Source organism: Haliotis rufescens, unplaced genomic scaffold (genome assembly GCF_023055435.1).
Source record: "Haliotis rufescens isolate VD_foot unplaced genomic scaffold, xgHalRufe1.0.p SCAF_2, whole genome shotgun sequence".
Lineage (NCBI taxonomy): Eukaryota > Metazoa > Mollusca > Gastropoda > Lepetellida > Haliotidae > Haliotis > Haliotis rufescens.
The window spans coordinates 38,711,109-38,726,460 of NW_025963890.1; the positions used below are offsets into that span (position 1 = coordinate 38,711,109).

Here is a 15,352-nt window from a genome sequence, read left to right on the forward strand (position 1 = left end):
CAACCAAAGTGTACCGACAAGAGAGACACACATCAGTCAACCAAGGTGTACCGAGAAGAGAGACACACCATTCAACCAAGGTGTACCGAGAAGAGAGACACACACCATTCAACCAAGGTGTACCGATAAGAGAGACACACACCATTCAACCAAGGTGTACCGAGAAGAGAGACACACATCAGTCAACCAAGGTGTGCCGAAAAGAGACACACATCAGTCAACCAAGGTGTACCGAGAAGAGAGACACACACCATTCAACCAAGGTGTACCGATAAGAGAGACACACATCAGTCAACCAAGGTGTACCGATAAGAGAGACACACATCAGTCAACCAAGGTGTACCGAGAAGAGAGACACACATCAGTCAACCAAGGTGTGCCGAAAAGAGACACACATCAGTCAACCAAGGTGTACCGAGAAGAGAGACACACACCATTCAACCAAGGTGTACCGATAAGAGTGACACACACCATTCAACCAAGGTGTACCGAGAAGAGAGACACACATCAGTCAACCAAGACGTACCGAAAAAAGGACACACATCAGTCAACCAAGGTGTACCGAGAAGAGAGACACACATCAGTCAACCAAGGTGTACCGATAAGAGAGACACACACCATTCAACCAAGGTGTACCGAGAAGAGAGACACACATCAGTCAACCAAGGTGTACCGAGAAGAGAGACACACACCATTCAACCAAGGTGTGCCGAGAAGAGAGACACACATCAGTCAACCAAGGTGTACCGATAAGAGAGACACACACCATTCAACCAAGGTGTACCGAAAAGAGACACACATCAGTCAACCAAGGTGTACCGAGAAGAGAGACACACACCATTCAACCAAAGTGTACCGAGAAGAGAGACACACACCATTCAACCAAGGTGTACCGATAAGAGAGACACACACCATTCAACCAAGTTGTACCGAGAAGAGAGACACACATCAGTCAACCAAGGTGTACCGAGAAGAGAGACACACATCAGTCAGCCAAGGTGTACCGAAAAGAGACACACATCAGTCAACCAAGGTGTACCGAGAAGAGAGACACACACCATTCAACCAAGGTGTACCGATAAGAGAGACACACACCATTCAACCAAGGTGTACCGAGAAGAGAGACACACATCAGTCAACCAAGGTGTACCGAAAAGAGACACACATCAGTCAACCAAGGTGTACCGAGAAGAGAGACACACATCAGTCAACCAAGGTGTACCGATAAGAGAGACACACACCATTCAACCAAGGTGTACCGAGAAGAGAGACACACATCAGTCAACCAAGGTGTACCGAGAAGAGAGACACACACCATTCAACCAAGGTGTGCCGAGAAGAGAGACACACATCAGTCAACCAAGGTGTACCGAGAAGAGAGACACACATCAGTCAACCAAGGTGTACCGATAAGAGAGACACACACCATTCAACCAAGGTGTACCGAGAAGAGAGACACACATCAGTCAACCAAGGTGTACCGAGAAGAGAGACACACACCATTCAACCAAGGTGTGCCGAGAAGAGAGACACACATCAGTCAACCAAGGTGTACCGAGAAGAGAGACACACACCATTCAACCAAGGTGTACCGAAAAGAGACACACATCAGTCAACCAAGGTGTACCGAAAAGAGAGACACACACCATTCAACCAAAGTGTACCGAGAAGAGAGACACACATCAGTCAACCAAGATGTACCGAGAAGAGAGACACACACCATTCAACCAAAGTGTACCGAGAAGAGAGACACACACCATTCAACCAAGGTGTACCGAAAAGAGAGACACACATCAGTCAACCAAGGTGTACCGAGAAGAGAGACACATCAGTCAATCAAGGTGAACCGAAAAGAGAGACACACATCAGTCAACCAAGGTGTACCGAGAAGAGAGACACATCAGTCAATCAAAGTGTACCGAAAAGAGAGACACACACCATTCAACCAAGGTGTACCGAAAAGAGAGACACACATCAGTCAACCAAGGTGTACCGAAAAGAGAGACACACATCAGTCAACCAAGGTGTACCGAGAAGAGAGACAAACACCATTCAACCAAGGTGTACCGAAAAGAGACACACATCAGTCAACCAAGGTATACCGAGAAGAGAGACACACATCAGTCAACCAAGGTGTGCCGAGAAAAGAGACACACACCATTCAACCAAGGTGTACCGAGAAGAGAGACACACACCATTCAACCAAAGTGTACCGACAAGAGAGACACACATCAGTCAACCAAGGTGTACCGAGAAGAGAGACACACCATTCAACCAAGGTGTACCGAGAAGAGAGACACACACCATTCAACCAAGGTGTACCGATAAGAGAGACACACACCATTCAACCAAGGTGTACCGAGAAGAGAGACACACATCAGTCAACCAAGGTGTGCCGAAAAGAGACACACATCAGTCAACCAAGGTGTACCGAGAAGAGAGACACACACCATTCAACCAAGGTGTACCGATAAGAGAGACACACATCAGTCAACCAAGGTGTACCGATAAGAGAGACACACATCAGTCAACCAAGGTGTACCGAGAAGAGAGACACACATCAGTCAACCAAGGTGTGCCGAAAAGAGACACACATCAGTCAACCAAGGTGTACCGAGAAGAGAGACACACACCATTCAACCAAGGTGTACCGATAAGAGTGACACACACCATTCAACCAAGGTGTACCGAGAAGAGAGACACACATCAGTCAACCAAGACGTACCGAAAAAAGGACACACATCAGTCAACCAAGGTGTACCGAGAAGAGAGACACACATCAGTCAACCAAGGTGTACCGATAAGAGAGACACACACCATTCAACCAAGGTGTACCGAGAAGAGAGACACACATCAGTCAACCAAGGTGTACCGAGAAGAGAGACACACACCATTCAACCAAGGTGTGCCGAGAAGAGAGACACACATCAGTCAACCAAGGTGTACCGATAAGAGAGACACACACCATTCAACCAAGGTGTACCGAAAAGAGACACACATCAGTCAACCAAGGTGTACCGAGAAGAGAGACACACACCATTCAACCAAAGTGTACCGAGAAGAGAGACACACACCATTCGACCAAGGTGTACCGATAAGAGAGACACACACCATTCAACCAAGTTGTACCGAGAAGAGAGACACACATCAGTCAACCAAGGTGTACCGAGAAGAGAGACACACATCAGTCAACCAAGGTGTACCGAAAAGAGACACACATCAGTCAACCAAGGTGTACCGAGAAGAGAGACACACACCATTCAACCAAGGTGTACCGATAAGAGAGACACACACCATTCAACCAAGGTGTACCGAGAAGAGAGACACACATCAGTCAACCAAGGTGTACCGAAAAGAGACACACATCAGTCAACCAAGGTGTACCGAGAAGAGAGACACACATCAGTCAACCAAGGTGTACCGATAAGAGAGACACACACCATTCAACCAAGGTGTACCGAGAAGAGAGACACACATCAGTCAACCAAGGTGTACCGAGAAGAGAGACACACACCATTCAACCAAGGTGTGCCGAGAAGAGAGACACACATCAGTCAACCAAGGTGTACCGAGAAGAGAGACACACATCAGTCAACCAAGGTGTACCGATAAGAGAGACACACACCATTCAACCAAGGTGTACCGAGAAGAGAGACACACATCAGTCAACCAAGGTGTACCGAGAAGAGAGACACACACCATTCAACCAAGGTGTGCCGAGAAGAGAGACACACATCAGTCAACCAAGGTGTACCGAGAAGAGAGACACACACCATTCAACCAAGGTGTACCGAAAAGAGACACACATCAGTCAACCAAGGTGTACCGAGAAGAGAGACACACACCATTCAACCAAAGTGTACCGAGAAGAGAGACACACACCATTCAACCAAGGTGTACCGATAAGAGAGACACACACCATTCAACCAAGGTGTACCGATAATTGAGACACACATCAGTCAACCAAGGTGTACCGAAAAGAGACACACATCAGTCAACCAAGGTGTACCGAGAAGAGAGACACACACCATTCAACCAAGGTGTACCGATAAGAGAGACACACACCATTCAACCAAGGTGTACCGAGAAGAGAGACACACATCAGTCAACCAAGGTGTACCGAAAAGAGACACACATCAGTCAACCAAGGTGTACCGAGAAGAGAGACACACATCAGTCAACCAAGGTGTACCGATAAGAGAGACACACACCATTCAACCAAGGTGTACCGAGAAGAGAGACACACATCAGTCAACCAAGGTGTACCGAGAAGAGAGACACACACCATTCAACCAAGGTGTGCCGAGAAGAGAGACACACATCAGTCAACCAAGGTGTACCGATAAGAGAGACACACACCATTCAACCAAGGTGTACCGAAAAGAAACACACATCAGTGAACCAAGGTGTACCGAGAAGAGAGACACACACCATTCAACCAAAGTGTACCGAGAAGAGAGACACACATCAGTCAACCAAGGTGTACCGATAAGAGAGACACACACCATTCAACCAAGGTGTACCGAGAAGAGAGACACACACCATTCAACCAAGGTGTACCGAAAAGAGACACACATCAGTCAACCAAGGTGTACCGAGAAGAGAGACACACATCAGTCAACCAAGGTGTGCCGAGAAGAGAGACACACACCATTCAACCAAGGTGTGCCGAGAAGAGAGACACACACCATTCAACCAAGGTGTGCCGAGAAGAGAGACACACATCAGTCAACCAAGGTGTGCCGAGAAGAGAGACACACATCAGTCAACCAAGGTGTGCTGAGAAGAGATACACACATCAGTCAACCAAGGTGTGCCGAGAAGAGAGACACACACCATTCAACCAAGGTGTGCCGAGAAGAGAGACACACATCAGTCAACCAAGGTGTGCTGAGAAGAGAGACACACATCAGTCAACCAAGGTGTGCCGAGAAGAGAGACACACATCAGTCAACCAAGGTGTACCGAGAAGAGAGACACACATCAGTCAACCAATGTGTGCTGATACGAGGGACACACATCAGTCAACCAAGGTGTGCCGAGAAGAGAGACACACACCATTCAACCAAGGTGTACCGATAAGAGAGACACACACCATTCAACCAAGGTGTGCCGAGAAGAGAGAGTCACACCATTCAACCAAGGTGTGCCGAGAAGAGAGACACACATCAGTCAACCAAGGTGTACCGAGAAGAGAGACACACATCAGTCAACCAAGGTGTACCGAGAAGAGAGACACACACCATTCAACCAAGGTGTGCCGAGAAGAGAGACACACATCAGTCAACCAAGGTGTGCCGAGAAGAGAGACACACATCAGTCAACCAAGGTGTGCCGATACGAGAAACACCCATTAGTCAATCAGTCAACTAGGGTTACGTCCCACAAAGCGATCTTAGCGACAAGACTGCTGTAAGACTGTCTATGTTATGATCGCTTTGAGGAAGGTGGCCCAGATCGGCCACTCCGCCGACGTCAGCTACATCCACATCGACATCTCCAGCCAAGTGGGCAACCGCACCAGTGTATGGACCGTGAACAATATCGACAGATGCGGATGTTGACTTGTAGTCTTGGTCACACCTGTAGTGCGCCCAGCTTGTTCAGATTAACAACTGTATAGATGACTGCAGGACGCACATATAAAACGCAACGCTGCCGCGCCAGGCAAGAAGGACTGTGGGCCTTTGTACACGTGTCACTGTCACGTGATTTTGTTCGTGCCTTATTTACAGGAAAAATATTTCGCTATAATATGTTTATCATCCTCAACGAAGCACTACATCAAATCTCTCTTCTATTGCATATTATAATAGTGAGTGAGTTGGGTTTGACGCCGCTTTTAACAGTATTCCAGTTATATCACGGCGTGTCAGCTTAATGTGGGAGGAAGGCCCGAAGTGATGCAGGTCTCAGACGTTTACCACTTCGGTGAAACCCACGATGCTGACAAACCTAGAATCATAAACGGGGCGAACCGGGATTCGAACACACAATCATAGGTTTCTGGCATGCCCAAGGAACGCAACACTGCACACCGAATCGAGGCGCCTTAGACGACTAGGCCACCCGTGCCCCCCGCATAATATAATAGAATAGAGATATGAAACACCGGATAAAGAAGGATTTCGTGTAATATGATCACAAGAAGAAATGTCCTGCTACCATTCAAATGTTTTCCGACACTTAATATAACCGCCGCGTTGGGCTTTTAACGCTAAAGTATCTGAAATACATTCACGTGTAATCTTTTATTTCTACAACTAGGCATACATAGTTTACAAAGAAATCAGGCACTCTGTACAAACAAAACAAAAACCTACCCGGTGGCTTGAATATCATTGAATTTACCGCTCTTCCAAAACATCATGAATTGTACACTGTATATTGCGTAGTGAGGGAATCTTTAAGTTAGTTCAATATCATAAGACATGAGGAATACACCTTTGAGATATAACCGTCATTAGTTGTCATTTTCAAGAAATGCGGGGTTCCGATTTCGCCCGGAAAGACACGAGAACGTAGGACGTTCGTCCGTCACCATGACGTTTCATAATTATTCTAATGCATGTCAGCAATTCTGGCCAAAATGTCCAGAACCTGTTCGTCATAATGGACAGGTGGCGCTCTATCCCGTCTCCGTCCGCTCTCGGCCAAAATGAAGCGTGTCTGTCTTTCAAGGTCAATCGCGCCGGCAACAACAGCGTCGATGTTGGTGTAATCGACGCCATGCACGCTGAAAGTAGTGTACAGTTCCTCTGCCAGCTTCCGGCGATAGAAGTCGCCGCGGTCGCCGCTCAGACCAACGTCGTCGTGCATGCCGTTAAGATATAGGAGAACATCATCCATTGTGCTCAGTCGGGTATGTCGCAACATCCGGGTGTTGTTCATGAGGAGCAGGATGCGCTCACAGGACACAAGGGCGATGCGGTGGAGAGTTGACACCGGGTACATCCGGTCAGGTGACGCCGTGACGGCAGGGTCGCGAGCGGACAACTGGTAGTTCACTTGAGACATCATCTACAACATGACGAGTCACGAAACTGTCATGAGATTTTGTTCGCCCATTTGATATTCTGGAAATGGAGCCAATATGTTTGAAAAATATGCTGAAATATTAGAGAATGCTGAAGACATTTTGACTTTACCAGCTTGTCCTGCAAAATGCGATGTGGCGAATTAATGTTTTGCTCCGAGCAACACATAACCAAAGACAATAAACAGTTCATTGTTCATTGTTTGTTTAGCCATTGTTAGTCGTATAATACTAATACATTCAAAGGGACTCAATCGGCCTTAGGTAACAGGCAGCTATGCTTGTCGTAAGAGGTGACTAACGGGATCGGGTGGTCAGGCTCGCTGACTTGGTGGATGCATGTCATCGTATCCCAACTTCGTGGATCGATGCTCATGATGTCAATCACTGGATTGTCTGATCCAGACTCGATTATTTACAGACCGCCGTCATATAGCTGGAACATTGCTGAGTGCGGCGTTAAACAACAAACAAACGCACAAACAAACAATCGGCCTTAGATGAAACACCGCCATTGCAAAACACATTATGCCTATGCTCTTAGAGAACACTTCGACTATGTCGTTACAAAATATAGAGTTGAATGTTCTGTGGGATTATATCAAAATCAGGCTCAGGATCAACTCAGGTAACAGCTGTATCGATGGCAACAGTTGTGGTAGTGCGACTGTGTTGTTGAGTGATTAGAGCATACTGCGCCAGCGGACTTCGGTTTAAAGTGCATCCTTTTGTAAACCAGGAGACACGTGTCCAACCACTATACCCCGGGGACATGTGTCATGTCCTACCACCACCAAGGGGAATACGTATCATGTCCTACCACCACACAGGGGAACACGTGCCATGTCCTACCACCACCAAGGGGAACACGTGTCATGTCCTACCACCACACAGGGGAACACGAGTCATGTCCTACCACCACCCAGGGGAACACGTGTCACGTCCTACCACCACCCAGCGGAACACGAGTCATGTCCTACTACCACACAGGGGAACACGAGTCATGTCCTACCACCACCCAGGGGAACACGAGTCATGTCCTACCACCACCCAGAAGGACACGTTACATGTCCTCCCACCAAACAGGGAAAAATGTATCATGTCCTACCACCACCGTCAAGAGGAACACGTGTCATGTCCTACCACCACCCAGAGGAACACGTGTCATGTCCTACCACCAACCAGGGGGACATGTGTCATGTACTACCAACACCCAGGCGAACACGTGTCCATTCCTACCACCACCCAGAACGACACGTGTCATGTCCTACCACCAACCAGGGGAACATGTGTCATGTACTACCAGCACCAAGGGGAACACGTGTCATGTCCTACCACCACCCAGGGGAACATGTGTCATGTACTACCAGCACCCAGGGGAACACGTGTCATGTCCTACCACCACCCAGGGGAACATGTGTCATGTCCTACCACCAACCAGGGGAACATGTATCACGTCCTACCACCACCCAGAGGAACACGTGTCATGTCCTACCACCACACAGAGGAACACGTGTCATGTCCTACCACCACCCAGGGGAACATGTGTCATGTACTACCAACACCCAGGCGAACACGTGTCCATTCCTACCACCACCCAGAACGACACATGTCATGTCCTACCACCAACCAGGGGAACACGTGTCATGTACTACCACCAACCAGGGGAACACGTGTCATGTCCTACCACCACCACGGGGAACACGTGTCATGTACTACCACCGTCAAGAGGAACACGTGTCATGTCCTACCACCACCAAGGGGAACATGTGTCATGTACTACCAGCACCCAGGGGAACACGTGTCATGTCCTACCACCACCCAGGGGAACATGTGTCAAGTCCTACCACCAACCAGGGGAACACGAGTCATGTCCTACCACCACCCAGGGGAACACGTGTCACGTCTTACCACCACCCAGGGGAACACGAGTCATGTCCTACTACCACACAGGGGAACACGAGTCATGTCCTACCACCACACAGGGGAACACGAGTCATGTCCTACCACCACCCAGAAGGACACGTTACATGTCCTCCCACCAAACAGGGAAAAATGTATCATGTCCTACCACCACCCAGAGGAACACGTGTCATGTCCTACCACCACCCAGAGGAACACGTGTCATGTCCTACCACCAACCAGGGGGACATGTGTCATGTACTACCAACACCCAGGCGAACACGTGTCCATTCCTACCACCACCCAGAACGACACGTGTCATGTCCTACCACCAACCAGGGGAACATGTGTCATGTACTACCAGCACCAAGGGGAACACGTGTCATGTCCTACCACCACCCAGGGGAACATGTGTCATGTACTACCAGCACCCAGGGGAACACGTGTCATGTCCTACCACCACCCAGGGGAACATGTGTCATGTCCTACCACCAACCAGGGGAACATGTATCACGTCCTACCACCACCCAGAGGAACACGTGTCATGTCCTACCACCACACAGAGGAACACGTGTCATGTCCTACCACCACCCAGGGGAACATGTGTCATGTACTACCAACACCCAGGCGAACACGTGTCCATTCCTACCACCACCCAGAACGACACATGTCATGTCCTACCACCAACCAGGGGAACACGTGTCATGTACTACCACCAACCAGGGGAACACGTGTCATGTCCTACCAGCACCCAGGGGAACATGTGTCAAGTCCTACCACCACACAGGGGAACACGAGTCATGTCCTACCACCACCCAGGGGAACACGTGTCACGTCCTACCACCACCCAGGGGAACACGAGTCATGTCCTACTACCACACAGGGGAACACGAGTCATGTCCTACCACCACCCAGGGGAACACGAGTCATGTCCTACCACCACCCAGAAGGACACGTTACATGTCCTCCCACCAAACAGGGAAAAATGTATCATGTCCTACCACCACCCAGAGGAACACGTGTCATGTCCTACCACCACCCAGGGGAACACGAGTCATGTCCTACCACCACCCAGAAGGACACGTTACATGTCCTCCCACCAAACAGGGAAAAATGTATCATGTCCTACCACCACCCAGAAGAACACGTGTCATGTCCTACCACCAACCAGGGGAACATGTGTCATTTACTACCACCACCCAGAACGACACGTGTCATGTCCTACCACCAACCAGGGGAACATGTGTCATGTACTACCAGCACCCAGGGGAACACGTGTCATGTCCTACCACCACCCAGGGGAACATGTGTCATGTACTACCAGCACCGAGGGGAACACGTGTCATGTCCTACCACCACCCAGGGGAACATGTGTCATGTACTACCAGCACCCAGGGGAACACGTGTCATGTCCTACCACCACCCAGGGGAACATGTGTCATGTCCTACCACCAACCAGGGGAACATGTATCATGTCCTACCACCACCCAGAGGAACACGTGTCATGTCCTACCACCACCCAGAGGAACACGTGTCATGTCCTACCACCACCTAGGGGAACATGTGTCATGTACTACCAACACCCAGGCGAACACGTGTCCATTCCTACCACCACCCAGAACGACACATGTCATGTCCTACCACCAACCAGGGGAACACGTGTCATGTACTACCACCAACCAGGGGAACACGTGTCATGTCCTACCACCACCACGGGGAACACGTGTCATGTACTACCACCGTCAAGAGGAACACGTGTCATGTCCTACCACCACCCAGGGGAACATGTGTCATGTACTACCAGCACCCAGGGGAACACGTGTCATGTCCTACCACCACACAGGGGAACATGTGTCATGTACTACCAGCACCGAGGGGAACACGTGTCATGTCCTACCACCACCCAGGGGAACATGTGTCATGTACTACCAGCACCCAGGGGAACACGTGTCATGTCCTACCACCACCCAGGGGAACATGTGTCATGTCCTACCACTAACCAGGGGAACATGTATCACGTCCTACCACCACCCAGAGGAACACGTGTCATGTCCTACTACCACCCAGAGGAACACGTGTCATGTCCTACCACCACCATGGGGAACACGAGTCATGTCCTACCACCACCACGGGGAACACGAGTCATGTCCTACCACCACCACGGGGAACACGAGTCATGTCCTACCACCACCCAGGGGAACACGAGTCATGTCCTACCACCACCACGGGGAACACGAGTCATGTCCTACCACCACCCAGGGGAACACGAGTCATGTCCTACCACCACCCAGGGGAACACGTGTCATGTCCTACCACCACCCAGGGGAACACGAGTCATGTCCTACCACCACCCAGGGGAACACGAGTCATGTCCTACCACCACCCAGGGGAACACGTGTCATGTCCTACCACCACACAGAGGAACACGTGCCATGTCCTACCACCAACCAGAAGGACACGTGCCATGTCCTACCATCACCCAGGGGGAACACGAGTCATGTCCTACCACCACCCAGGGGAACACGAGTCATGTCCTACCACCACACAGGGGAACACGTGTCACGTCCTACCACCACCCAGGGGAACACGTGTCATGTCCTACCACCACACAGGGGAACACTGTTTAAACTGAATCAGGTGTAAAATTAGGTACGTTGCTGTAACCATGAAAAATACACAGTTCTCGGCGTACGCTAAGTCACGTACCATTGATGTCATTGTGTGAGCAGGACGACACAAGCTTAGCTCTTTAAATAGTGGCTTTCATGCTGGCTCATATTTCTAATAACTGGAATTTGTTATCGCGAAAAGCTGTGGACGGTACCATCTGGATTCAATCATATTTAATCTACTCATGCAGTTAATTACAAAATATTATCTCTGCTGTATGTTATTAATCGTCGTGATATAGGTGTATTCCTAGGAAATGGTAGCTCAGGCCAAATGTTTCTCTGAGAATCACTCCCCGTAACCGACATTCACAACGCTGATTCAATGTTTGCATAGGTCAAAAGGGCAGCGCATGGGAAATTTCATTCTCTAAACGTAATGCTTTTTTTCTGATTAAGTGCTTTTCAAATGTGGCAAATTTTCAGTGTCGAAAGTTAAGGGACAACTTTAATTTCCTTACAACAACATATGACATTCGTTGTTTAATTTGCACATTTTTCGGGCATATATATAGATAAAACAATCTCTAAACCGACTGGTTAAACGAGCACCGTGCAGTTTATATATATGCCCGAAAAATAGCTGAGGGCTCTGGAATCTGGTCCAATTTATTTTATTTAATGAAATGAAAGAAACTAATAATAAGTCGAATAGCTATGTCCTTTCACAAGGACCTGTTTCGGAGGTTTAACAGAAAGGTTCAGGTATCTTATTATCAGGTAAACATATGCGTTTTCCGAAACTGCAGGGTGCTCGTTTAACCAGTCAGTTTATAAATTGTTTTATGTAAAACTGCACAGTGCTAGTTTAACCAGTCGGTTAAGATATTGTTTTATCTAAAACTGCACGGTGCTTGTTTAACCAGTCGGTTTAGATATTGTTTTATCTAAAACTGCAGGGTGCTCGTTTAACCAGTCGATTTAGAGATTGTTTATAGATTGTTTTATCTAAAACTGCACGGTGCTCGTTTAACCAATCGGTTTAGAGATTGTTTTATCTAAAACTGCACGGTGCTCGTTTAACCAGTCGGTTTAGATATCGTTTTATCTAAAACTGCACGGTGCTTGTTTAACCAGTCGGTTTAGAGATTGATTTATCTAAACCTGCAGGGTACTCGTTTAATCAGTCGGTTTAGAGATTGTTATATCTAAAACGGCACGGTGCTCGTTTAACCAGTTGGTTTATAGATTGTTTTATCTTAAACTGCACGGTACTCATTTAACCAGTCGGTTTAAAGAGTGTTTTATCTACACCTGCAGGGTGTTCGTTTAACCAGTCGGTTTATAGATTGCGTTATCTAAAACTGCACGGTGCTCGTTTAACCAGAAGGCAGCTCGATAAAACCGATGGTGAAACAGACGCGCGCGCACACACACACACACACACACACACACACACACACACACACAAACACAAACACACAAACGCACGCACGCACGCACGCACGCACACACACATTGAACACACACACATGAACACACATATTGAACAGATGCACACTTATACACACACAAACACACACACACGTGTGCATGAAAGTCGCTATCTAAGTGCAATAATCTTGAACGCGACGTTAAATCTCACCTCACCTCACCTCACCTCACCTCACCTCACCTCACAATAGTAATAGGGGCGGTCGGGTAGCCAAGTGGTTAAAGCGTTCGCTCGTCACGCCGAAGACCCAGATTCGATTCCCCACATGGGTACAATGTGTGAAGCCCATTTCTGGTGTCCCCCACCGTGACATTGCTGGAATATTGCTAAAAGCGGCGTAAAACAATACTCACTCACTCACCTCACCTCACCTCACCTCACCTAATGGTCCCAGGGAAACTGTCGGGATTCACACATTCCCTAATGAGAGACTCACAACTAAATTGAATATGATAATAATTAAATCGCGCAGAAAGTGGGTATCCGTTCTAACGGGAAACGTATAAACGAGGGCCCGTGGTCCGTCCCACAGTTGAGGCTGGGACAGTAAATATAGGATTAGCGACGTGACAAAGTCTACCATACACAGTCTCAGGCTATAATTCTATTCAATACGCAGGCTTAAAATTTATTTTAGAGAAAATAGAGGTACACTTTGCATTACATTGATCATATACTTCACATTACCATTTACATATTGTCAATAACAACTGTAGAAAAGAGTGTGGGCGGCTCTAAGCCAGTACGACACCGTGTTAGAAATAGAATAATATGGCTTTGCCAAATCACCATGAAATTGAATAAGACGATTACTTCTGGCTATAGCAAAAAGCAAGTGTGATAACTAATATGCAATAAAATATTGGCAATATATCGATTATTATCCATGATAATGCATTCACTATCGTACACAAACATGACCAATACCGTACCTTAAATCCACCGACTGTAAACTGTCGCTTGTCAACGAGCGTTGCCAGGTAGCGATCGAGTAACAAATGACAAGGGGGGGCTACTCGTGTAGGCCTATTTATGAAGCGATTTGGCATGCGATTCAAGGAGTAATCTATAGACTTACGACTATATTAAATCTGTTGTTGAATGTCGCTAGGGGTAACGAATACACACTAAGCACAAAATCAGATGACCAAGTAACTTGGTAACTACTTCTGATATTAAATGTTTAAGTAAAGGCTTGCTTAGCATTTTGTTTCAATGATAGAAACTTCTTAAGTGCACCCTCGAGTATGTTATATCCATAATCCAGTATACTATGCCTCCATTCTTTTTATAAATATGTATACCATAAACGAATGAAGACATGTTACACAAAGAGTATTTGGTCTCAAATTTGATATTTTCTAAGTCCTTATAATTTTATTCAAATCCTCTATTAACATCCAACCGGCCACGCCTGCTGATAATCATTTCTAATTGATCAACTCACAGGTTTCAAATCACAATATCACACCGCTGATTTAACAATAGTTAAAAACCATCAATAGTTCACATAACGAATCGAACCCGGGTCATCGAGTTTAACCATGAGCTACTACCCCACTGGTGTAGTGGTCAGACACAATGTTGACATAACTTACATATAGTGACCTCAATGACGGACATCTGCAAGTACGTTACATGGACTCTGCTCAAACTACCAAAACAACAGAACCATAAACATGTTCCGGTTGTTCAAATTGTCAGTGAGGTTTTAATGTCGCTTTTGGAAACAACTACAACTAAGGGCAACACCCTTATGGGAATCAAACCCGGGCGTGCGTCGAGATGAGCGAATGCTTAAACTACTGGGCTACCCACAACCATGGACATGACACAGCCTGGTTCCCTGGGTGTGCTGCGCTGGCGCTACACTGGGTTCACCCCCTCAATTAATGTCAAAAGTGTTCACTGGCAATATTGGTGAGCGAATTTTCTTATTTGTTGATTAACAACTGATTAACTTTCAACGTTCTGGTTGTAGATCCTGCTATATAAGAAGGTTAATTTTCAGTTCATTCACTGCAAAATGGCAAATGCACAGGTGGATATTCAGTTCATTCCCAACAGTCGTGGTGGCAGAAGCCTTGTATATCAAGGTTATAAGTACCGTGTGAAGAGAACCAGAGGTACCAGCATCCACTGGAAGTGTTGCTTATGAACATGCCCAGCTACCATCAACACATCGAACGACTTCATCACCACAGTCAACAACATCCACAACCATGACGCAAACCATACCAAAATTGCTGTTGATAAGTTTGTCGCCTCATTGAAGAACATGGTTAACTACTCCATTCCGACGACAATATG

At 47.4% G+C, this 15,352-nt stretch overlaps 1 protein-coding gene across 1 annotated transcript; it reads right to left on the minus strand.

Annotated features, from left to right (window-relative positions):
* Window positions 1-6,236: 6,236 nt before the first annotated feature.
* On the minus strand, window positions 6,237-14,078 carry LOC125382067. The gene is made up of 2 exons (XM_048399940.1): window positions 13,975-14,078; window positions 6,237-7,020 (listed from the first exon to the last, which is right to left on the minus strand). The coding sequence occupies exon 2, from the start codon at window positions 7,018-7,020 to the stop codon at window positions 6,562-6,564; it is 459 nt and encodes a 152-aa protein (XP_048255897.1). The 5' UTR covers window positions 13,975-14,078; the 3' UTR covers window positions 6,237-6,561.
* Between the last annotated feature and the right edge of the window lie 1,274 nt (window positions 14,079-15,352).

Coding starts and splice junctions, on each gene's coding strand:
- LOC125382067 (XM_048399940.1), bottom strand. CDS start 7,020: ATGATGTCTCAAGTGAACTACCAGTTGTCCGCTCGCGACCCTGCCGTC.